At 44.8% G+C, this 24,992-nt stretch overlaps 1 protein-coding gene across 19 annotated transcripts in view; it reads right to left on the bottom strand.

The window, feature by feature from the left end:
* Positions 1-8,384: 8,384 nt before the first annotated feature.
* Positions 8,385-24,992, bottom strand: part of TNS3 (tensin 3) — a 331,575-nt gene continuing 314,967 nt past the window's right edge. For all 19 annotated transcript variants that reach the window (XM_073008864.1, XM_073008875.1, XM_073008865.1 and 16 more), the window contains 6 exons: positions 24,816-24,893; positions 23,946-24,023; positions 15,719-15,887; positions 12,353-12,421; positions 12,228-12,254; positions 8,385-11,433 (listed from right to left, as the gene is read on the bottom strand). In XM_073008864.1, the coding sequence (XP_072864965.1) occupies positions 11,289-11,433; positions 12,228-12,254; positions 12,353-12,421; positions 15,719-15,887; positions 23,946-24,023; positions 24,816-24,893 (566 nt within the window). In that variant the 3' untranslated portion in view covers positions 8,385-11,288. The remainder of the gene's footprint in view (positions 11,434-12,227; positions 12,255-12,352; positions 12,422-15,718; positions 15,888-23,945; positions 24,024-24,815; positions 24,894-24,992) is intronic.

Here is a 24,992-nt window from a genome sequence, read left to right as displayed (position 1 = left end):
TAGCCAAATCACTAAACTTTTCTGACCCTGACCTTCATGATCTGTAAAATGGGGATGGGCCAGCTGCCATGTGAGCCCTGGAGAAGAAACATCCCGTCAGCAGGGCCCCTCCTATCAGAGAGAACCTCAGCCACCTCCAACAGTTCATTTCCAGGCAGTTAAGGTCACCTCGCTCTTCTCAGGCCCTTCAGTGTGGAGCTGGCATTGCAGCACTAACAAGTTAATCATAAGCCACCCCCCATGGCGCCAGGGCGAGGCTGTTTACAGACGTATCAACTCATGACACACAGGGTGGTTCGTGTGACTTAAGCTTTGAGACCCATTCCTGGCCTAGATGGCAGGAAAGATGCTTTGACCCATGACCACTCTGGTTTGTTCCTTGGTCGGACATTCCTTGGGCTTTCTTCAGTAGAGGGAAGCTTGAATACATAAACCATAGCTAACATGGGAAGTGCAGACACTGCGTTCTGCAAACAGTAGGCATTCAACCAATGTCTGCTGGACTGTCCTAATTGGCTGAATGTGGCACAGGAATCCAGGAGAGTTGATACGGCCTGAGAAACCTGGCAGAATCTCCCCAAGGAGGAGGCACTTCCCCATATTCATTCTACTCTGACCCAAGCACGTGGCAGGGCTTGCTGTGTTATTTGCAAAAGAGAGTTTGATTGACATTTTCCTCAACTCTATCTTTCCTGCTCTCAACCACAAGCCAGACAGACAGACAGACAGACAGCTCCATTATTTCAGTGCTGAGCCAGTCTCTGCAAGGAGACAGCCTTAGGTTGACCAGGCAGTGGGCTGGCGGGTGAGTGAGGAGTGACAGGTGTCGAGTGTGAACCCACCTAGGTGTTCCTGAAGCCTGAACCTTGCCATCTTATGCATCCGTCTGGAGGACATTCCCAGTGAAAACTGGATGCCTGCAACTTCATCAGCCTTTAGGAGGAAAAAAATGAAGCCATATTAACTTAAAAAATAATAATAAACTTGGAAGTTAGACATAGAGGAAAAAGTGAACAAATAATAAGGAAAAAGCCCCATTAATTTTCACAGTGAACACACTCAAATGAAAAAAAAAAAAAAAGAACAGCATCAGTGCCATCAGTGCCTCAAAAGCCCCTCTAATGTTCCTCCCGAACAGCACTCTCTCTTTCCTCCCCAGGAACTGCCATCCTACCCTCTACTGCCACAGGTTAGTTTTGTCTGATTGTGATACCCATATAAATGAAATTAGATAATAAGTACTCTATGATAGGCCTGGCTTTTTTGGCCTGTGGTTATGTCTAAGTTTCATCCGTGTTGTTGAGTGTAGCCACTGATAGCACCTAGACCACCAGTTCTCAACTCAGTCCTTTTAAAGTGGGCCCCAGGTATTTCGGGGCCTCCTCAAGAGGTGCCTTATATGTACTTAAGAATGGGTCTGCCTGAAGCACCATGCAGCACCAAAAGATCACAGTGCTTCTAGTCCTCTGGGCTGAGTCAACTGGGCTGCAGAGGGCAGGGAGAGACAGTGAAAGTCACTGCTCCAACCCAAGCCAAGCCACATCTGTTACTGATGTGAGACCTTTCCTCATTTCTAGTGTAGGTGTCTAGTGCTATAAATTTCCCTCTCGGCACTACATTGGCTGCATCCCATGGATTTTGATAAGTGTTATTTTCTACAGAATCCATTCTGTTCTATGTTTTTAAAAAACTTTTTTGAGACTTCTTTGAATGTTGGGTTATTTAGAAGAGTGTTGTTTAATTTCCAAGTATGAGAAATTATTAATCTTATTATTATTAATTTTAACTTGTATTCCATTATGATCAGAGAACATGCTCTGGATGATATCCATTTTTTAAAATTTGTTGAGATTTTTTTCATGGCTGAGAACGTGATCTATCTTGGTGAGCATTCCATGAGTGCTTAAAAAATCCACAATTCTGCAATTCTGTGGAGCATTCTACATACCAATTAGATTCTGTTGGTTGCTTGTGTTGTTCAGTTCTTCTGCATTCTTTCTGACTTGCTGTCTAGTCATCTGTCTTTGTTTGGGCTGCTATAACAAGAATGTTAATAGAATTATAAAATACAAACATTTTTTCTCACAGTTGTGGAGGGTGAGAAGACCAAGATCAAGGTGCTAGCAGATTTAGTGTCTGGTGAGGACCCTTTCCTCATAGATAGCTCCTTCTAGCTGTGTCTTCACATAGTGGAAGAGGCAAACAAGTTCCCTTTGGCCTCTTTTATAAGGCCACTAATCCCAGTCATGAAGTCTCTGTCCTCATGACCCAATTACTTCCCAAAGGTCCTATCTTTTAATACCATCACATTGAGTATTAGGTTTCAACACATAAATTTTAAAGAGGCACAAACATTCAAACCATGGCATTCCAACTCTGGTGCCCCCAAATTAATATGCTTCTCACATGCAAAATACATTCATTTCATTTCAATTTCTCCAAAAGTCTTAACTTGTTCCAGCATCAACTACAAAGTCTAAAGTCCACAGTCTCCTCTATAAAGATTATCTACATCAGATAAGGGTGAGACTCCAAGGTGTATTTTATCCTGAGGCACATTGCTCTCCACCTGTGAACTGTGAAACAAACAAGTTATGTGCTTCCAAAATGCAGTGATGGAATAGACATAGGATAGACCTTCCCATTCTGAAGGGGAGAGATAGGAAAGAAAGGAATAACAGGTCCTAAGTAAGTTCAAAACCCAACAGGGCAAACAGCACTTAATCTTAAGGCTTGAGAATAATCTTGTTTGACTTGATGTCCATCTTCTGCACACATTGGGCCAGGCATTGGACTGCCAAGGTCTCAAAGCAGCCTTGCCTACATGGCTTTGCTGGACACAGCTTACATGACAGTTCTTATGGGTTGCAGCTACATGCCTGAGGCTCTCCCAGGCTGGAGTTGCAGCCGGTGGCTGCACCTGTCTGGCATCACTAGAGCCCCTGCTCCTATGGCTCCATTAGGCATTGCCCTAGCCGAGGCTCTCTGCATTGGTCCTACCTCTGTGGCAGTTCTCTGCCTGGGCACCTAGGTTCTCTGGTCATCTTTCGAAATCTAGATGGAGGCAGCTGCACATCCATAGCTCATGCACTCTGTGCACCTGTGGAGATGGTGTCATGCTGATGCCACCAAGGTTAGCTACCTATATGCCGTCTGAGGGATAGCCTGGTTTCTACTGACCCATACTAATATCCTTATCAAATAGTCATTTGGTCACACCCTTGATGTTCACTACTGAACATGCTATCTCATTTTGTATTAATGCCATACTACCAGACTAACAATGTTCCAAATCTTTAAGTTCTGCTTCTCTTTTCATTATAAATTTTGCCTTTAAATCATTTTCTCTTCTCACATTTTACTATAGATAGTCAAGAGAAGCCATGCTACTCCTTCAACCTCTTGCTTAGATATTTCCTCAGTTAAATATCCAGCTTCATCACTCACAAGTTCTCCCTTCCTCAAAACATTAGGACATGGACACAATTCAGCCAAGTTCTTTGCCACTTGTTTCCTTCAGTTTCCAATATGTGTTTCTCATTTCCATCTGAAACCTCATCAGAATGGCCCTTACCATCCATATTTCTACTAACATCATGCTCATGACCACTTAGGTATTATCTAAGAAGAGTGAGCCTTTCTCTATGGCTCTCCTTTCCCTCTGTGCCCCCAGCTGAATCCTGTTTACCGTTAACAGCAATGTAGGCTTTTTCTAGCATGTACCTCAAAACCCCTCCAGCCTCTACACATTATCCAATTCCAAAGCCACTTCCACATTTTTAGATGTTTATTATACAATATCCCCACTCCTTGGTACAAATTTCTGTCTTAGTGCATTTGGGCTGCTATAACAAAAATGTCATAAACTGGGTGGCTTATAAAAACAAATTTCAGTTCTGGAGGTTGGGAAGTCCAAGATTAAGGTGCTAGCATATTTGGTGTCTGGTGAGGGTCCATTCCTCACAGATGGCACCTTCTAGCTGTATCTTCACACTGTGGAGGAGGCAAACAAGCTCCCTTGAGCCTCCATAATAAGGGCACTAATCCCATTCATGATGCTCCACCCCCATGACTCAGTCACCTACCAAAGGCCTCACCTCTTAGTACCATCACATTAGGATTAGGTTTCAACATATAGATTTCATGGAAGAACACAAATACTAAAACCATGGCATAGTTCTACCAGTTAGTGAGAGGAGAATGTTAAATTCTCCAACTATAATTGTGGATTTGTCCATTTCTGCTTTCGACTCTACCAGCTTTTACTTTATGTACAGTAAGTCCTCACTTAATGCTGTCCATAGATTCTTGGAACTGGGGCTTAACACAAAATGGCATATAAGGCAACATTTTTTTTCTCATCAGCATTAAAATGGAACTATGAAGAAAGAAACATTTCCAGAATCTGCTGTAGGCATTTCACTGAAAGTCAATTTCCAAGAGCCTATCAATTATTTTAAGTGAGGATTTTCTGTATTAAGGCTCTGTTGTTTGATGAGTACACATTTGAGATCCTTACGCATTTCTGGGAGATTGATCCTTTTATCATCGTATAATGTCACTCATTGACTCTAGTAATTTTATTTCTCTACAGTTGACTTTGTTAACTGTAGAGCAAATAAAACTGTAGAGCAAATAAACTGACTTTATTACATTAATACAATGACTCCTCCTTTTTAAAAAATTTATGTACTATGTTTTTATATCCTCTTATTTTCAATCTACCTATGTCACTGAATTTGAAGTTTCTTGTTAGCAGCATGTAACTGGGTCATTTTCTCCCCACTTTGCTAATCTCTGTCTTTTAATTGATGTAGTTGCTCCATTTACATTTAAGGTAATTAATACATTAAGGCTAAAGTCTACCATATTATTGTTTTGTTTTGCTTCATCTTTGTTTTTCTATCTTCTTGTCTTCCTGTGGGTTACTAGGACCCGTCTTTTAAGATTCCATCTTGATTTTTTAATTGCTATTGCATGTATCTTTTTTTATAGTTTTTGTAGTGGTTGCTCTGCTTATTACAAAAATATTCATTACTTATCACTGTATATTTGTATCAAACTTTTACTGCTTGTGTTGAAGTCTCACCTCCATATAGGTTCTTTCATATCTCTCACTTTTTCCTATTATTGTCTTGAGTATCAGACAGTGGTGTAATCTCTTTTCCAATCATCAGATATGATTGATGACTTATCATGAGGAGGGTCTGTTGTATGACTCATGCTCTGCTCTTTTCATTCTTCCTTCTTCACTCCCATATTCCAAGGTGCTTTCTTTTACCATTTCCTCTGTGTTTGAACAACTTCTTTTGTCAATCTTTAAATGTAAGCTTGCTAGCAACTAATCCTTTTAGTTTCCTTCATCTGACAATATCTTTATTTCCTCTTCATTTCTAAAGGAGAGTTCACTGAACACAGAATGCATGGTTGATTTTTATTTTCTTTCTGTCCTTGGAAAATGTTGCATCGCTTCCTTCTGACCTTTATGGTTTCATAGGAAAAATCCACTGTCATTCCAATTGGTGTGCTCCTATTCCTATTCAGAATCCATCATTTCTCTGTGGCTGCCTACAGGTTGTCTTTAGTTTTCAGAAGTTTAATTACAATATTTCTTGGCATGGATTTTGGTTGTGGTTGTTGATCCTGTTTGGAGTTCACTTGGCTTCTTGATCTATACATGTCTTTTTGCCATATTTGGAAAATTTTTATCCATTGATCTTCAAATAGTCTTTAGCTTCTCTCTTCTCCTTTGGGCACACCAGTGATACAAACGTTGGATCTTTTGTTACTGTCCTATACTGTCTTGTGGGTGTTCTTTGTTTTTGTTCTGTTTTGTTTTTAGTTTCTGTTTTTCAGATTGAGTGAATTACATTGTTGCCACAGTCACTGATTTTATCCTGCCAGTTCCATTCTACTATTGAACCCATCTAGTAAGATTCTTTCATTTATGTTATTATATACCTTTTAGCCCTGTAATTTCTATTTGGTTCCTCTTCATCACTTCTATTTCTTTACTGTGGCTTTCTATTTTTTCATTTCTTCAACAGAATTTCTATTTGCCCCTTGAAGCATTTTTATGAAGGCAGTTTTAAAATCCTTGCCAGGTAACTCCAGCACTTAGTTCCTCTTGACGTTGGCATTCGTTCTTTCTCATTCATGCTGCACATTTCTTGGTACTTGGTATGAAAGGAATTTTCTATTGTATCCCATTTTACCTATTAGGAAATTCTGGGTCTTATTTAAATATTTAATTTTAGCAGGTAATTGCCCTGATTCTGTTTAGGGAGCAGGTCCTGGCCTGATTTGTGGCCTGTGGTCCCACTGACAGTTTAATCATCAGAGCCTTTCAGTGTTATTTTGGTCTGCTTGGTTTATCGGGTGCCTCTGGGGTCTCTGCTGATGCTACCTGAGGGACAGAAGGGGTGTCTCTCATGGGAGAGGGAAGCTGCCAGCACACGGCTGTGAGGCCTTCCTGGCCTGGTGCGTGTTCTGGTGGGTCCCCTGCCTCTGGGAGATCGAGTGTGTTTCCCAGGTGGGGCTGAGGGGGATCCTGCTCTGGTTTCCCCAGACCCGCAACCCTGGACTCTCTGAGATGGGACAGAGAGGCTCCCTTGGCCAGATCAATCATTGCAGTGGAGTCCCTATTGCTGCTTCCTCTTCCTGGTCATCTGGATTGGCAATAGACTCTTGCTGACCCTACTGCACAGCTATTTGATCTGTTGTCTCAGGCCAGGCTTCACACCGTGAACTGATTTATCAGGAATTTAAGGGCCACTTGTAGTTTTCCACTTATCTTGTCAGTTCAACAGCCCTGCTGTCCAAAGGTGTCCAGATCTCACCAATCCCTGCATCACAAAATATCCCTTCTCTGTCCAGGCCCTAAGTCTACCTGGAAAACTCCAATTCATCCTCTGAGACCAGCCCAAATGCCCCTGGCCTGTGAAGTGTGATCCCCAAAGCCATCAGGCAGGCAACCTATCTCCCTGGGGACAAGATGAGACACAGAAGCACAACTGAGCTGCGGACCTACTGTCCCCCAGGGGGCAGATCCAAAGTGTTCATTACACAATATATCAATGACCCCCAAAGTGGGTGGACCAAGGTGCCCACCACATAATAGGACGACCCCAGTAGGTAAGGCCAGGCCCAGGTACGCATTAGGTAACAGATTGCTGGGAGATGAATGGGGGTCCCATAACTTCCTCCTGCAGCAAGTGGCGGGGGCCCGTCCAGCTGAGGTCTTGTGGCCACTGGGTCTCTCCAACAGTCCCCAGGGCTGGCTCTGGTCGGGAACCTAGGGACATGTGCACACCGTATGGAGTCAGTAATTTTAACAAGTATGGTGTTCTTGGAAAGTGCACTTCCTAAGCTACAGTGAAATCAATGCCCTATCCACCTTTCCACCTTGTGACATTGGTCGAAGGTCTGGGAAATGACTGGATTCCAAGACTCACTGGGAGCTGCTTGTTGGACAAGATTTAACCACCCCACCCTCTCTTCTGCTCCAAAGCAGTAACACCGGGACCATTTCAAATCCACTCTCCCAACATAGCTGGGGTGAAATATCTCCTCTGTGTCACCTCAGAGTGGAAAGCTAGAGTCTCTGGAGGCTGATCATGCAGGCAGAAAACTGTGCACAGGGTGGCAGGGGATGGCAGCTAAATGCAATCTTTATCTGTCCATAACCAAATGAGCCCAAAGCATTGCTTCTTTTCTGGTCTGCATCTGAGGGAACGAGATTAGATGAGGTCCTGTGTCCCGTCACCTGACTCAGGAGGGAGAGGACAGGCCCAAGAGGGCAGAGAGTCACTAGAAAAGGGCAAACTCCCTTGAAGTGGGGAGGGAGGAGCCTTGGCTGGGGGAACAGAAGAGATGGGTGACACTGGCTGTCTCCAGACTCTGTTGATGTGTAAGTGAATCCACCAGAGTTTCAATATTCAGTTTTAGTGCCCACTTGAATAGACACTGGGAGGTCCCTTAGGAGGTGGCCCACTTTAGGCGTGTGTTCCTGCAGCCAGTGTGTGTGTAGGGGTATTCACAGCAACATCAAAAACATGTCAGGACCCATTATCAACACTGCATTGTGGTTAATCTTCAAAAGTCTTTGAATATAACATTTCAAAGGTCTCTGGGCAGAAATCTTAATATATTCTTGAAGGCAAAACATTTGTGACTTTATAACTGAATCCACTGATTGTAAACACACACACATTCATGAACGAGCACACACGCAGATGCACAGGCACATATGCACAAAGATACATCTGTGCAAGCACATGCACACGTGTGCAGAGACACATACATAAAAGTGCACACATGCACACACACACGTGCAAACACACACAAATGTCCTTCAGGGCACACAAATACCATCTCACGGAGGCTTACCAAGTTCATAATTTTATTATACTCTGAATAGAGATGATATTTAAAGAGCAGAGAAAATGACTATACAAAGGATTTATAGAACATTCATTTACATACTGGATATATTCTTTACAGTATCAGAAAAGTAAAAATATGCACTAACAAGTAAGGCAGAGAAGAAGACGTTACAAGGTATTTGATGCTGAGGATAAATGCACGGTGACTTTTAACATGGCTATAGCTTAACACTGGAGGAATACAACAATACGTTCTTTTACTGAGTAGTTAGCAGGACCCTGGCTATAACATGCGTTGGGCACATGAGTTCGTGAACTCTCCACATTTGCTCCCCAGGGCAGTATGCGCCTGTCCAGCGGGAGCCCTGGAGGCAAAATGCCTGAAGTGTTCCTTTTCCTGTGGCCCTAGAGCCGGTGTCCACGGTGGGGGCTCTCTCACGGTTTCTGAGCCCACAGTACAATCTGTGATGACCCACAGCTTGTTCTGTTTAATGCACATGTAACATAAAAGGAAGAAATAAACTTCCTATACCAGCTCTCCAGAAATCGTGGAAACTTGCTGCCTTTGGTTCCTCAGAAGGAGCTATCTGCTTGGAGCAAATTCCCTGATGTCCTTGGCCACGTTTACCTTGTGTAAAAATCACACCTGGCCAATGAGTTCAAAAAGCATGTTTGCATAGCTTCCTAAATGCCGTCGAGGCATGGCTTCACAGGGGCCATCTTGGGCACCCCAATATCTCTGTGATTCCCTGGCAGGCTGTTTCTCAATACTGAGACCCTCGTTTGCTCTGATTTCTAAATGAGCTCTCTCATCCTTCATCAGAAGGATTAGGGACCTGGCCTGCACTCTTTGGGTTAAACATGGGTAGGGACCATCTCAGGATGAGGACCTCTTGGGGAAAGTACAAACCTCTGTTCCCCGTGGCCACATTCCTGCAGTGGATGAAAAACCGAGATGCTAGAAGCCTCTACCAAAGACATAAGGGTCAACACGAGGATCTGCTGAAAATGCCAGCACCTCCTGACAGTCATGCCACCGCACGTTAGAGGAGGAGGTCCACAATGACCAAGGCAAACATTTGGCACAGAAATGAGGCACTTGGTTTGGTGCATCAATAGGAGCTAAAAAGTGGAATGGTCCACCTGCTTTCACACACGCACACACACACGCACGTACACACGCACACACAACATCCACTGTGATTTGGCTGCTTCCAGCTCTGCCTGTTGCTAGGTTTTCCTCGGCCCCTCACTTTAAAGCAGAGTTCACAAAGCACACTCCCAAACCGCAGCTCCCTCACAGGAGCCTGTGACACCAGTGTGGCCTAAGACTGGGGACTTGACTTTTGAAAGCAGAGGGAATTTCGGGCTGGATCGCAATCAGGACAGTCAGCGTGCCTGCAGAGCACCTGCGCTGCGAGAGGACGGGCCTGAGGCCTTATTCCGATGCGGCCCAGCCCCATCTCTCACTCTGGGGATGTTCCAGGGTCACAAATTCCCCCAAACCTTTGACCACGGACAGGTTCAAGCAAGAAAACCAGGGCTGGAATGTTGAAATAAGCCTGAAATACACTTGATTCAGTGGCTTAGATGATGGCAAACAGTGGCACTCAAAAATAGCTTGTCAGTACCGGGGTTTCTTCTCTTTCTCCTCATCCTCCGTTCTGCTCACACATGCCACCACCACATAGGTAGGGTCCCCAGAAAGAACCCCAGGGTGGCAAGGAGGAGCACGAAGAAGGCTGATAAATGCAGGGGAACTTCAGGTCGTGCAGTGTCCGGCCTGAAGATCATTGAAAAGCCCGTGTGGGGGATGCCGAGTTTAAATCCAGGCGTTTCCCATCCCTCCTGGACTCTCTCCATCAGAAAGGAAGTCATCCACAACCGGGGAAAAACATTCCAATGAGTAAAACATCAGGGTAGGCTGCTTGAGGCAAAGCCACTTTTGGGCGGCACTGCACATGGGAGACCCACAGTCCACCGCACACACTTTCAGTGGCCAGGGGCCTATGGTGCATCCTACATGGGGACAAGCCTCGTAAAATCACAGCTTGGCAGGCTGCAGCATTCGACACTGGTACAGTATAGCAATGGCAAATTATCATAAATAATTTGGCATAAGTAAAATATAAATTACATAGAAATGATATTTTTGTTCCTTCTTCTCATTTCTCCTCTCAGGGTCCTCACAGGCTCTCCCCAGCCCAGCTCGTCCAGCTCGCCACAGGTGAGGAGGAGGCACGGAGCACTCACCATGGTGGGGTGGGGTGGGGTCTCTAATGTGGCCATTTCTTCCCACCACCCTCATCCTCACAGCCCATCACAAAGGCCCCTCGTTTTAGGCCCCGCTGTGTTCCAGAAGGGCTTGACTTGCACAAACCTTCATCAAACATACGCCCCCTTCTCAGTTTCATTAGCATCTCCATCTTGGGAAGACCAAGGTGAGGGAAACTCCCGGCCTCGGGTGCAGCTGGACAGGAGCGTCCATGCCAACAGGCGAAGCATGGCAGTCACCTGGCAACTCTGCCTCAAGGGCTGGGGACTCCTCATCCCCCGGAATGCTGGTGTGCCAGGGATGTGGGGACCACCTCGTGTTCTGTGCTGTTTCCTTGCATGTCCCCTTCCCATGGGGACCCTAGGGGTGGGGTGCACCCATGCCCAGCTGCTTCTACCCAAAAAACGTGCGGCTACAGAGATGTGTCAGGTAAGTCAGTTTCAGGAAAGGTCAATTCACGGTGATGTTGTTTGTTCTTGTTTTTGTAGAGCTGGAAGATCCTCTTTCCCCTCATGGGCCTGGAATGTCAGGGTTACTAGTTTGGTAAAAAGTGGGGGCCCCACCCTCACCCCACAGCTGTCTCCAGGGCTTTGAGAGGCATCGGTGGGTCCAGGGTGGGAGATGCGCTCTTAGACCTTCTTTGGGGAGCCAATCATGACCTTTGATACGAAGTTGACGATGGCACTGGCAGGCTGCTCAGGGTCATGCTCTGCAAACAGGTGGCACACATTATCCGTGGCACTGCCCTGCTTCCGGGCCACGAATCCAAAGACTCTGCCAAAGGAAAGTCCAGTTAGAGTGGTCAGTGTCCCACAAAGTACCAAGCTTCTACTTTCTCCAGCTGCCAGCAGCACGGTCAGGAGGAATTTTAAGTGGCATCTATCAAAAATCTACCAAATGCCCAGCACCCTGCTGGCCACCTGTTCATGCACTTTACCTCCAGCCTTCACAGACGCCTGTAATCCCAGCTACTTAGGAGGCTGAGGTAGGAGAATTGCTTGAACCCAGGAAGAGGTTGCAGTGAGCCAAGATCACACCACTGCACTCCAGCCTGGGCAACAAAAGCGAAACTCTGTCTCAAAAAAAAAAAAAAAAGATAAAAAAGAAAAGAAAAAAGAGGGACCTCTAACAGCTGCCTGGACTGGCTGTGGAGCAAGTGTGATGAAGGCCCTCCTCCCTTGTATTTGGTAAATTTGGAACACCCGCTTCATCCACACGCCTGCACACAGGGAGCAATTCCTTCTAGCTGTGCAGAACTCAGCACTGCTGAGCCCATGCCTTCCCAAATGGCCAAAAAGGCTGTGCCATCCGTCTCCCTGTATCTATGCTACAGTGTTATACGACACAGGTAAATACTGCACATTCAGCCAACAGCCGGCAGAAAAGTTAATAGCATCCAGATCCTTGTCCATAATGAGAACACTTTTACTTCCTTCTTTTTTTAAAAGAAATTGGCAATGGTGTAGTCATTTTCTTGTAAGGCATCCCCTATGAAAATCTGGAATTCAACTTTGGAGTATAACTGTAGACAAGGAGAGCATGTAAAGAAATCCCTCCCAGCAACTTACTTTGAGGAAGGGCCATCTTTGATCCACCTTGCAAATTAAAGAGAAAAAGAGAGTCAGGTTAATGTTTTAAAGTTAAAGATAGAATTGAGTATACTACTTGCTCAATAAAAATGCAGATTTCTTACTTCCTGTCTTGTGGATCCAAGGCACAGAAAATTACACTGTTCACGGGGTAATGCCTCCGGAAGAAGAGCCTGTTGGGACACAGGGGAGAGAGCATGGCTCCTGTTACTAGGGCTTTTAGGTGATGGGGGATGCACTGGGCAGTCTCTCTCATACATGAAGATTCTTCCAGCAGAAAATGTTTTGTACTTTTACTCATCACTTGGAGAGAAGAAAGTGTGTGCTCATTCAAAGTCAACAGATGCCCTGAAGTTGGGCAGAACAGTTGTTACCAGTAGACGGAAGCACCACACAGGCTGAAACTGTCAGCCGTGTGGAAGGCAGGAATTGGGTCAAGAAGCCCTACCAGGCCGGGCGCAGTGGCTCACGCTTGTAATCCCAACACCTGGGGAGGCCGAGGCGAGTGGATCACCTGAGGTTAGAAGTTCAAGACCAGCCTGGCCAGCATGGTGAAACCCCGTCTCTACTAAAAATACAAAAATTAGCTGGGCATGGTGACATGTGCCTGTAATTTCAGCTACTTGGGAGGCAGAAACAGGGGAGTTGCTTGAACCTGGGAGGCAGAGGTTGCAATGGGCTGAGACCGCTCTACTGCTCTCCAGCTTGGGTGACAGAGTGAGATTCCACCTCAAAAAAAAAAAAAAAAAGGGGGGGGCCCAACGTACTGGAAAAGCTGGTGGGGTGTAAGATGGACACAAGGAAGCACCTCTGGTCCTGCCAGACACTGCTGGCTGCAGGATCGTGGGGAAACGACTAACAGCCTCCAGCCTCCAAGCCTCAGTTTCCTCACCTGTGAAAAGTGGATCATGATACCAGCCCACTCCTTCCACAGAACAGACACCCAAATCAGATGCAGTCACAGGTCTGAGAGCACTGAGTGAACAGTCAAGTGCTGTGCATAGAACATTCCTTAGGGAAGGACTCCACATGGTCACTGATATGACCCCCATAGAGACCTCCTTCCCGGCTCACCTGATAGCCCTTAGTCACCGACATGACCACCTAAGGCAACCTCCTCCAGCTCACCTGCCGAGCCCTTCCTTCCAAGAGTGCTATCCACCCAGTCCACATGGTCCCCAGAGAATGCCCATCTCAACACTGCTGTGTCCAGGCTGGGCCAGTCTAGCTGGCTTTGGGGTCAACCCTCTCCTTCTGGGAATGTCTCTGCACTGGTACAGGGTAAAGCTCATCTGGAGATGAAGAGAGAGGCCAGGAGACAGGCAAGGGCAGAGGCAGAGCCTGGGTGTGCTTCAATTCAAGGTGACCCTGTAGCCACCTACAGCCCCTCTCAAACAGGTACCTTTTCAAGCTCATTGTTGGTGAGAAGATCCCCCTTTTGTCCAGAATTAGCCAGTCTGAACCCAAACTCTATCTCTTACAATATGAAAGATCTGAACTGATGTGGACATGACCCGTCTCCAGGCAGTATAAAGAATACAGGGAAACTAAAGAGACACAGAAAAAAGACACCTCTGACAAGGGCACATAGAACAGATCCTGTGAAGAAATAACAGATCTTCCAAGGGCAGTGGGGAGGAGGGAACAGTCAACATTGTGAGGGTCCTTAAGGAGCCCAGCCCTGACCCTGTGTCTACCATGTCGCCAAGCTATGCCTCCAGACCCTGAATCCACCATGCAGCCTAGCCATGTCCCTGATGCTGACCCTCAGTCCACTAGGCAGTCTAGCCATACTCTTGACTGTAAGCCTGAGTCCACCAAGCAGCCTGGCCATGCCCTGAGCCTGACCCTGAGCCCTCCAGGTAGCTGATCCACATCCCGGACCCTAAGTCCACCATGTAGCTCAGCTATGCCCCTGACACTGACTCTGAGTCCACCGTGCAGCTGAGCCACACCCAATGAGAACCCTGAGCGAGTCATATAGCCGAGCCATGCCCCTGACCCTGAGTCCACCATGTAGCTGAGCTATGCCTGACACTGACCCTGATTCCACCATGCAGCTAAGCCATGCCCAACTGGGACCCTGGGTGAGCCATGCAGCTGAGCCATGTCCCTGATGCTGAGTCCACCATGCGGATGAGCCATGCCCCTGACCCTGAGTCTACCATAAAGCCAAGGCACAACCCTGACTCTGACCCTGAGTCCACCAAACAGCAAAGCTATGCCCCCTGAACCTTACCATAAGTCCACCATACAGCCGTGCAGCTAAGCCTTGCCTGTGACCCTGACCCTGAGAACACAGTGGGGCTGAGCCACGCACCTGACCCTGTCCCTGCGTGTGCCACACAGGGCACTTGCTGAGTGCCCTTTTCATTTGAGACACTAAACCTTGAAATAGATATTTTGGTTGAATATGAGATTGAAATATGAGAGCATCAAGAATTGGGACCTTGCCCAGGGTTACCTACTGGTCAGTATCAGGGGCACTGAACGGGTCTGACCAGTAAACCCACGTTCTGCTTTGTGCTCATTTTTTCCAGCAGGTGAAGGGTGATGAGCAAAACCTGCCTAAACTCACTTATTCCTGATGCTACGGAGGGGAAGATCCTGCCTTCAACCTCCCAGGTGTTTTGGGCAGATGATGAAAATGTCTTGTGTCTAAGGACATGGACACCACAGAGAGGCATGGGGGCCCTGCTGGGGGAGCATCCTGAGAAAGAAGCCAGGCCGGTCTAAGTGTCCCCTGCTGGCCTGTCGGCTGTGATGGCTCCTGCCATCACGCTGCTGCCACAGTTGATGCCAACGTGCCTCCTCAACCACACAACACAAAACAAGTGCATCTGGACTGCTCTGTTCCTAGGCCACAGGCTCCACTCAGGGATGGCATTCTGGAGGGAGGGAGAGAAGGGAGAGAGGAACAGCCCTGTGGCTGCTCTGTTCCATGCTTGTGCTGGGCATTCAGTAAAGGTCCACATTGAGAACATCGGCTCCAGCATAACTGGCTCAGTAACAGCTCTGGCCTAAGTCATTCGAAATTGGCCAACAGAAATAGTACATATCAAGGTCATACTCTCACCTGAAAGGAAATGACCCTCTGTTAAAACAATAGGTTCCAAGATGAATGGATTCTCATCATAACATCAGAGTGTTTTCAAAAAACTGAGTTAAACGATTTTTTACATTTGCAATTATGTGTGTATGTGTGTAATTTTAAAATGCCAAATGTCTTATTATTATTTTATTTTACTGATTTCTAAGAAAAATGACCTTCAGAACAAATGCTAATAGTTTCTATGTGGTTCCCAGGATCTATTTAATGAGAGAAAAATGCCTAGACAGGTCCTGGGTGACTCATGACCTCAAGGACGGCTAACGATTTACCTGGATGACTACTCGTACTAGGGAAGAGCAAGAGGAAGGTGACAGCCCCGCCCCTGCTGGACGGCTCCTGCCTCCCTCCAGGCACTCACTTCCTCTGATTGTCTGTCAGGGTGATGCCCTGGGCTGACACCTTGAAGTGCACAACCGTGGACACAGGGGGTGGCTCCTGGACCAGGGTGATGCTCAGGGCCTTCTGGATCGCCTGGTGGCCGGTGAGGGACTCCATCTCCACGGAGTTCAAGTACCACACATTGCAGGCTGGAAGACACCAAGGGAGACACGTTAGTTGCAACTATTGGGACAGGTGTGTCCTGTTAACACACAGGCAGTTGCTGATGTGCAGACTGTGGATTTATGAACGACTTGCGCATGTGGCCTGTGCTGGGTGCACGTAGGGCAGATGGCCTTTGTCCCTAATTCTGAAAACATGAAAAATGAGTGCTCCAAGGATGCACTTGCTCCCACGTCAAGGCAGAGAATAAGCGAGTTACTAGAGCAAAACAGACCCGCCTGGTGTGGCTTTGCCTTCCCACCAGCCAGAGGGAGCTTTCTATTTGCCTTGCTGCAGTATTAAACCCTCGTGTCACAGGTGGAGCCCAAGGCACCTTCTCTGGTCTCAGGGTGGGTCTGGACAACTGTCACATTAGCACGAAACCTGACTACTGTTATAAGTAAGGAGCCCAGAGGCCCCTGAGAAACATCTGTGAGGGAAGCATGTGTCCTGGAATCCTGGTTGCCGAGAGAAGGAATGGCTTGCAGTGAGCTCAGAGAACAGGCTGGAAAGAGCCAAAAGTCGCCCGGCCTTGCCTGTGTCCTGGCTCCCCATGCTGCCAAGGGAGGGCTTTGGATCTTGTCCCTGACCATCTCTTCTTGGGAGAAGAAAAACAACTGGGCTCCGTAACAACTCTTCTCTCCCTTCTAGCCTGTCACCCTGCAGTTCAAGCACAAGTGCACGTGTGATTTTAGGGCATGGGTGAAATTAAGGTGTTCCAAGACATCCAGGCTCAGCCTGAAGCTCATTCATTGAAGGAAACCAGGGCCTCTCCTGCCCAAAGGCTGAGTAGTCTTCCTCCTGAGGAACAGAACTGCCCTCACTCACTCGCCCCCTATCTGCTATATACGAGTCCCTGTAAGTGACCATGTGGGTGTCTTAATTCCACAGTCAAAGGCCTCTAAAGTTTCACTTAACAGAAAAAGAGTGCTTCCCCATAGTCTACAGCAACACATCTCAGCACTCGGATGCACAGTATGCGCTGGGTGGTGTTGTCTCCCTCGGCCATGTCCTCCTGTGGGAGGCAGCCCTGGGGAGTAGCTCCATCTTCTCTTTGCCTTTAAGTCTGACTTTTCAGAACCAGCAAGGGTCGTGCCTATTGGCAGGTGGTTTGACTGGTGTTTGACAGGTGCACAGACAGATGTGCTGGCAGGTATGTTGGCAGGTGCACCGGAAGGTGTGCTGGCAGGTGGTTTGACAGGTGTGCTGCAGGGTGCACTGACACACAAGACCACATATGGGCTAGGATGTTCCTGGGTGTCACAGTGCAGGATGACTTATGAGTTGCTGGACCATCCTTTCTCTCCACAGCAAAGGCCACAGTGTTTATAGCTGGAGACACTCTGAGGAATTGAGCCCACTATTTTTGATGATCACTTGGTGATATGGTTTGGCTGTGTCCCCACCCAAATCTCATCTTGAATTGTAGCTCTCATAATACCCACATGTGGTGGCAGCAACCTGGTGTGAGGTAATTGAATCATGGGGTGGGTTTTTCCCATGCTGTTCTCATGAGAGTGAGTAAGTCTCATGAGAGCTGATGGTTTTATAAAGGGCAGCTCCCCTGCACATACTCTCTTGTCTGCCACCATGTAAGATGTGCCTTTGCTCTTCCTTCACCTTCTAACATGATCATGAGGCCTCCTCAGCCAAGTGAAACTGTGAGTCCATTAAACTTATTTATAAATTATATATAAACTTCTTTATAAATTACCCAGTCTCGGATGTGCCTGTATTAGCATCATGAGAACAGACAAGTATACTTGGCGATATTTATCAAGTGGATCTGAAATACCTAGAGGTAACCCAGAGGTCCCGCTCCTGAGGAGATTGAGAAAGGAAATATTCTATAACCACATGAGATAGTTTACCTGCAGGGAAAGACATTTGTGCCACATATTCATTATAGTGGGAAAAACCAGAAACACATCAGAAATGAGAGAGGGGTAAAATTAGCCCCCTTGGTGGAATACCAAGCAACCAGCAAGCAGTAACCAGGAAAATCACACAGCGGCATGGAAAGACGTCATCAGCAATCAGCGGGGAGAGCAGAATAAAAACCACGTCTGCTATGATTAGAATGGGAAAATGAAAAGCATGTGTGCATACAGATAGGAGCTGCGAGAGAGCCTGGAGAATTCAAAAACAGAATTCATGAAAGGGACAGTCCGCCTTTGATTTTATTAGCATTACTGTCATGCTGATCATGCAGTTACGAAAGAGAGAAAAAAGGGAACATTTTGACCTAACTACTAGGAAAATTCCACAAAATTGGCACAATCTCAATCAGTTCACACAGAACCACAGCTGCCACAACCCAGACCCATGCTCTCTTGAAGGAGTCACACATGGCTTTCTGATGAGGAGTAGTCTTGCTGGCGAGAGTTTGGTAGGAATCTGCTGTTTGGGGAATCTCTCTCCCCAGATGCAGGAGCTATGTCATCATTCCTCAAAGCAGAGAAGAAAATGCTGCCACTACGGAGCCTGTTCTATGGAGCACACAGCAGCCAATTGACACCAAGTGCCCCAAAGCCTCTCTCCAGCAGAGAACAGGAATGCCTGTGCCTGCCTGTGATTGTCCAACTGCACCTGGCCCAAGACCATCCAGTACCACTTGACAAGTGCTCTTGGCCAGAGGTGAAGATTCAGTGCCCAGTGAGAGTTACCAGGAAGGCATCCACCAGACCCATGAAATGGAGCTCTGTCCATTGCTAGGCTACTCTGAGAAAGGGACTTGATAACACAGAACAAAAGTCTGAGGCCCACATGTGGGAATTTGTCCTAAGGCAACACTCCAGAACTCAGAAAAAGAAATAATGCAGAAAGATGGTCCTCTAAGCATTATCTGTGGTATTAAAAATTAGAAACATGCTAAATGAACATCCACAAGGAGGTGAATTATGTGATGGACCATTGTGTAGCCATGAAAGTATGAGATCAGCATTATGTTTTTAAAACCAACTTACTATGCTAAGAGAAGAGAAAAGAATTGTACATGCAGCATGATCCCAAGTGCAAGAAAAAAGGCAGTACAGGATTGGATCTGGTTGACATCAGGAGTGGTCTTTGGGCCAGAGAACACTGTACCTGCTGTCTACCCTTCCTCCCAACATTCAGGGGCTGCATAGGGGCAACAGATCTATGAGTAATTCATTTTTCCCTTTCTTCTATTTTACATTTTTAAAACTTAAAGAACATATATGACTTTATTTTAAAAAGTATACCTATCATATGCTAAAAAATGCAACCACAACATTTCTGGGAAATATTTCTGGGAAATAAGTCTTTATTTTCAGGATTGTATTATATTCCTCTGCTTCAACAAGAAACAATTAAGAAGCGAGGCTTAAAACACAAATAGAAATTGTTTTAGAGATTGGAACAAAGGCATAATGGCCTTAGTATCAAAAAAGGGATTAAACTGGAAAAAATTAAAAGTTTATTCCTATCTTTGTGAGCTGTCTGACTGCTAATATTTCTGAGTTTTGGCTTCCTGAGTCTTTATAATGGGGAAATTGGACATGATCATTTCAAAGAACATTGCACATCCGGGAGTCTAGGACTCTAAGTGAATTAGGAAAACAGATGAAGTTCAGTTTAGGAAAGAAAACCCACTAAATTGCTGGAAGGTCATCAGAGATTGCAATAGTTCTACTATCTTGCTACAGTGCTTATTCTGCACTGATTCTAAACATCTGCAGCCAATCCTCCAGGCGAAGACGACACCAGCTGAGAACTGGTGACTGTGACAGCCTCACTCTTCTGGTGACACATCTGCTGTCCTGGTTCCATGACTTGGAACCTGGGTTAATGTAATGGACAGCAGACATTTGCAGCTCTCAATGTGTTTTAGAAATAAGATTTTTAAAGGAAAGAAGTTCAAGGCAGTCATAATTCAAGCTTCATATAGAAATGCCCAACTCAGATGATCAGATACAAACTCAACGTTCTGAATGAAGTCTTGACTCTAAGAAGATCTACCCTTAAAAAAAAAAATTGGAGTTATTGATACATTTCAATGTAATTTTAAAAGATGGAAAAGTGTACTTAAAAATGATAAGTCAGGATAGAAGAGAAAGTTTTAATATCTAAAAACAAGTGCTATCAGGATACACTGTTATGATCAACTAAATTCATTCAATTCATTTATTAATTCCACACTTACTGGGTGAATGCAGGATAACTAGGAAGCTAAAGGAGAAAAATGAAATTGTGTGTCCCCTGGTGCTATCATATTGGTTGAATGGGCAGGGCTGTGTCCCTGAGACGATATGGGCATGGCTAGACGTGGCAGCTGAACGCCAGGCCTAGATCTGCCATTCAGGGGCCAGAGCTGCCACCTTGGGTCCTCTGTCTATTACGCAGGATGACAGGACACTACACCCACACGACTTGTGGGTGAAGGGGAGGAGCCAATAAGCTGGGCAGGACAAGTGCTCTGTGCCTGTTGCTATCACTGTTCTTCTGCGCTTTCTTGAACACTGACAATGCATAAGTTGTGATTTAAAAACCATTAATTAAAGGTTTTCAAAATTTCAAAGACATTTTTAAAAGGTGCAACTGAAACAAATAAATCCATCAGAGTGGATCTGGTTTTGTAGCCCTGTCTCCTCAGTTGAGAGTGAGTGAGCTGCTCATCAGAGAGGTCTACAGTAAATTCCTGCATCCTCCTGGGCACTTCCCTGGGACCCACAGACAGGGCCCACTGTTACTTTAACAGAAGAAAGCTAAGAATCATGATGGGCTCCAGGGAAGCAGACTTAAACAGATTTAGGGGCTGTGGCCCAGGACCAGCCCAGGCCCAAAGGTGAGATCTAGATCTCACAAGGGAAAGGGCGAGGCTGGCTTCCCAGGAAAGACCATTCCTCTTGGGCCAGAAAAATGCTCCCAAGGCATTTTCAATGTCCTATTCATTTAATCTTTTCAACTGCTATGTGTGGAAATATTATTATCCCCACTGACCAGATACAAACCTCAGGTCTGCGAAGCTAAGTGATTTGCCAGAGATCAAAATCCTGAGTGGCAGAACATAGCCGGAAACCCATGACCACAGCTACACTTCATTTTGGAGCTTCAAGCTTTAGCACACTTGCAATTTTGGGCAAGCTATTTTCACCTTTATTTTGGCCACAGGTAACTTATTCTATAAGGAGAGTCTAAAATGACTTAAACACTATAATTCCATTCAAAACAAAGTAATTTTACTTTAGCTGAGTAACAGACACAGTGATGTATAAATTTATAGAGAAAAGCTACATAGAAAAATAATACAAATTATAGAGGAAATAAGAAAATACCTATATATTTCATATACCTTTATTGTGGAGTTACACTTGTAAACTACTCTGCAGTTATGAGGTACAGAATGGAGGTATTTCTAGTTCAATCTTCTGCCAGACTCAGAAATCCCATCCCCAACATTTCTTACAGTAAATACCTACCTTGAGTGAAAAACTTCCAACAGTTTTGAAACTCAAGGTTTGAAAGTCAGCAGGCCCCACTGTCCTCTCTAGCTATGTCCCTCCCTCATGGCCACAGAACCACAAGAGCCCCATGGTGTGTGGTTTGTTTACAGCCTTCTTAAACTGGGGCCACTAGGACTGCATCTAATGCTGCAAAAGCAACCTGGCCTGGAACTAATAAGCAATTACAGAAAGATTGCTGGATATAAGCTTAATGTACAAATGGTCAATTGTTTTCCTACAGACCAGCAATAAACAAGTAAAATTTGAAATTAAATATACAATACCATTTACAGTAGCACCTCCCAAAAACTACTGACATTTAAATCTAACAAACTACAGACAAGCTCTATATGAGGAACACTGTAAAACTTTGAAGAAAGGTACAAAAAACTCAATAAATGGAGAGATATTCCATATTTATGGATAGGACTCAACTTTTGTTAAGATGTCAGTTCTTCTTAACTTCATCTATAGATTCAACACAATCTCAATAAAAATCCCAGCAAGTTATTTTATGTATACTGACAAAGTGATTCTACAGTTAATACAGAAAGGCAAAAGACCAAAAATAGCAAACACAGTATTGAAAAAGAAGAGGAAAGTTGGAGGACTGACATTATTTGACTTCCAGGATTACTATAAAGCTAAAGCAATCAAGAAAATGTGATATTGGTGAAAGAACAAATAGGTCAATTAAAGAACTCGAAAGTAGACCCACGTGAATACAGTTAACTGATCTTAGAAAAATAGCAAAGGCAATACAACTGCGAAAAGACCAATTTTTTAACTGGTGGTACAGAAGCAACCGGACATCTGCAGGCAAAAAAATAAAAAATGAATCAAGACACAGACCTTACCTCCTTCACAAAAATTAACTTAAAATGGATCATACACTTAAAGGTAAAATTTGAAACTATAAAATCTAGCTAGCCTTGGGTTTGGTGGTGAATTTTAAGATACAACACCAAAGTCACAATCCATAAAATAAGAAATCAATAAACTGGATTTTATTAAAATTAAAAATTTCTGCTCTGTAAAAGAATGAAAAGGCAAGCCATGAAATGCAAGAAAATATTTTCAAAAGGCCTATCAGGTAAAGGGCTAGTGTCTAAAATACACAAATAACTCCTACAATTTAACAGTAAGAAAACAAAAACCCAATTAAACAAACAAGCCAAAGGCCTCTATGGACACCTCACCAAAGAAGATATACAGATGGTAAATAAGCGTCTGAAAAGGCGCTCCACATCATAAGTCATCAGAAACAATGAGATACCACTACGCTACTATTAGAAAGGCCACAATCCAGAACACTGGCAACACCAAATTCTGGTGAGGATGTGGGGCAACAAGAACTCACATTCATTGCTAGTGGGAATGCAAAACGGGACAGCCACATTGGAAGACAGTTTGCCTGTACCTTATAAAACTAAACACACTCTTACTATACAATCCAAGAATGCACTCCTTGGTATCTACCCACAGGAGCTGAAAACGTATATCCACTCAAAAACCTGCACATGGGTGTTTACAGCAGCTTTATTCATTACTGCCAAAACCTGAAAGCACCCACAATGTCCTTTAGTAGGTGAATGGGTTACTAAACTGGTACACCCAGACAATGAAATACTCACTGATAAAAAAAATATGAGCTATCAAGCCATAAAAACACATGGAGGAAACTTAAATGCATATTACTAAGTGAAAGGAGCCAACCTCAAAAGGCTATGAACTGTATAGTTTCAACTATATGACAATACTGGAAAAGTTGAAAATATGGAGACAATAAAAAGATGAGTGGTTGCCTGGGGTTGGTGGGGGAGAAAGGACAAACAGAAAGAGCACAGAGGATTTTTAGGGCAATAAAACTATTCACTATGATACTGTAACAGCATAATGCATTTGTCCAGACCCACAGAATGCATGACATCAAGGTGAACCTAAATATCAAGTCCCTGAACTAGGGACTCAGGCTGTGTTAATGCAGGTTCATCAACTGTAACATGTGTACCACTTTGCTGGGGGATGTTGACAGGAGGGAGACTATGCGTGTATATAGTGTATCTCTGTACCTTCTTCTCCATTTTGCTGTGAATCTGTCACTGCTCTAAAAAAGAAACTTTATGAACACATTTTTTTTAAAGTGACCTGCTCTCTCTGGTGAGTTGGTTCTTGGTTGTTGCATGTCTCACTGGGGTTGCTGGCAGTGTGGGTCAAATCGTTGACTCATGTCAAGTGACTTGTTGAGTCATGTCTCTGGAACATTTTAAATTTACAGCTGCCGAGACAGGTCACCCACATCCTGTCTTACTATATTTTCCCCCAAACTAAATCCAGGGCTTGACATTTATTCCGCTGAATTTAGTCTTGCTCAAGTTAGACCAGCTCATGAAGCCCTTGTTGATGTCCCAAAAACTGCACCCCACCCAGCTCTGTGCAAGCTTCTATAAAAGGAAACCTCCTACAAGGCTCACAGAAAAGAAAGGAAACCTGAATACTGAAAGTGCAAAAGGAAGTTGTGTCAGTGAGTCCTTTTTCTCCCCAGACACCAGATGTAGAAACGGAGCTGCACTTACTGACCTGCCCCCTGCTTCAACAGCTCAGCTGCTGAATTGGCTGCTGTTTGGGGAGAATTTTCTGCTATTTCCTCCAATGGATCTGTAGGAAGGGGCAAGAAAATACAGAAATGAGTCCTGCTCCTGACCAAGAATCCTCATGACAAAGTTAGACAATTTGATGACAGAATTCCCAGATGGTGACATGCAATGGTTTTGCAGAGTCAAGAGTCTCTTTGGGACAATAATCTGGCCCACAGAAACCATGATCACATTCTGAACAAAAGTAGAGATGAAAAGGCCTAACAAAATATTTTTCTAATCACTGAATTAGTCACATGAATAATGACACTTTGAAAGGTAAATCACATTTACCTGTATATTAAGTGAGACCATTTTTATGTGAAGTTGTGACTGCTTAGGAAAGTGGGACATACGGTCACATCGCCCTGACATGCTGTGGGTGCTATTTAATTTTATTAAGGATATTATTCAACAAACATAAAAGCAAAAAGAACAGTGCATCCATCGTCTAAGTTCAACAACATCAACATTTTGCCCATTTTGTAGAAATGTAAAAATTAAATGTCAATGACCCTGAAGCCTTCTTTGTCTGAGGGTTTTATATTTTTAAGCTATAGAATCTTTGCTCTATAGAAATCTTTCATCAAAATCCATGAAGTAAAGCTATCTGGGAGCTGTCAATGAAGCAGAATCTCCTCTTCTCTCCTTGATTTGGGTGAATTCATTGGCCTTTTCTTGGGTTCAACCACGAGAATACAAAAAACTTCCAGTCTTATTATTTTTCTCAGTGGATCTTTATGGATCTCTAAAACTGGCGGCCTTGACTGCAGACAATCTACACAGAGCCAGACTAGCACTGAGGACCCCTTACCTCTCTCTGGGATAAGGAGCTTGCACGGCAAGGCCAACGGCGTGATGGAATGCTGGCACACCAAGGCTGTCAGGCTTCCTGCAAAGTGGACAGAGAGCAAACAAGAGTCAACAACCACTGTAGGTGCTGTGTGCTCAGCCAATTTATCAGCTGGAATGAAACTGATACAAAGGCTCA

The sequence above is a fragment of the Chlorocebus sabaeus genome, chromosome 21 (assembly GCF_047675955.1).
Source record: "Chlorocebus sabaeus isolate Y175 chromosome 21, mChlSab1.0.hap1, whole genome shotgun sequence".
Taxonomy (NCBI): Eukaryota; Metazoa; Chordata; class Mammalia; order Primates; family Cercopithecidae; genus Chlorocebus; species Chlorocebus sabaeus.
Note: the sequence above shows the minus strand (reverse complement) of the source record. Positions and strands in the feature narration are given on the sequence as shown.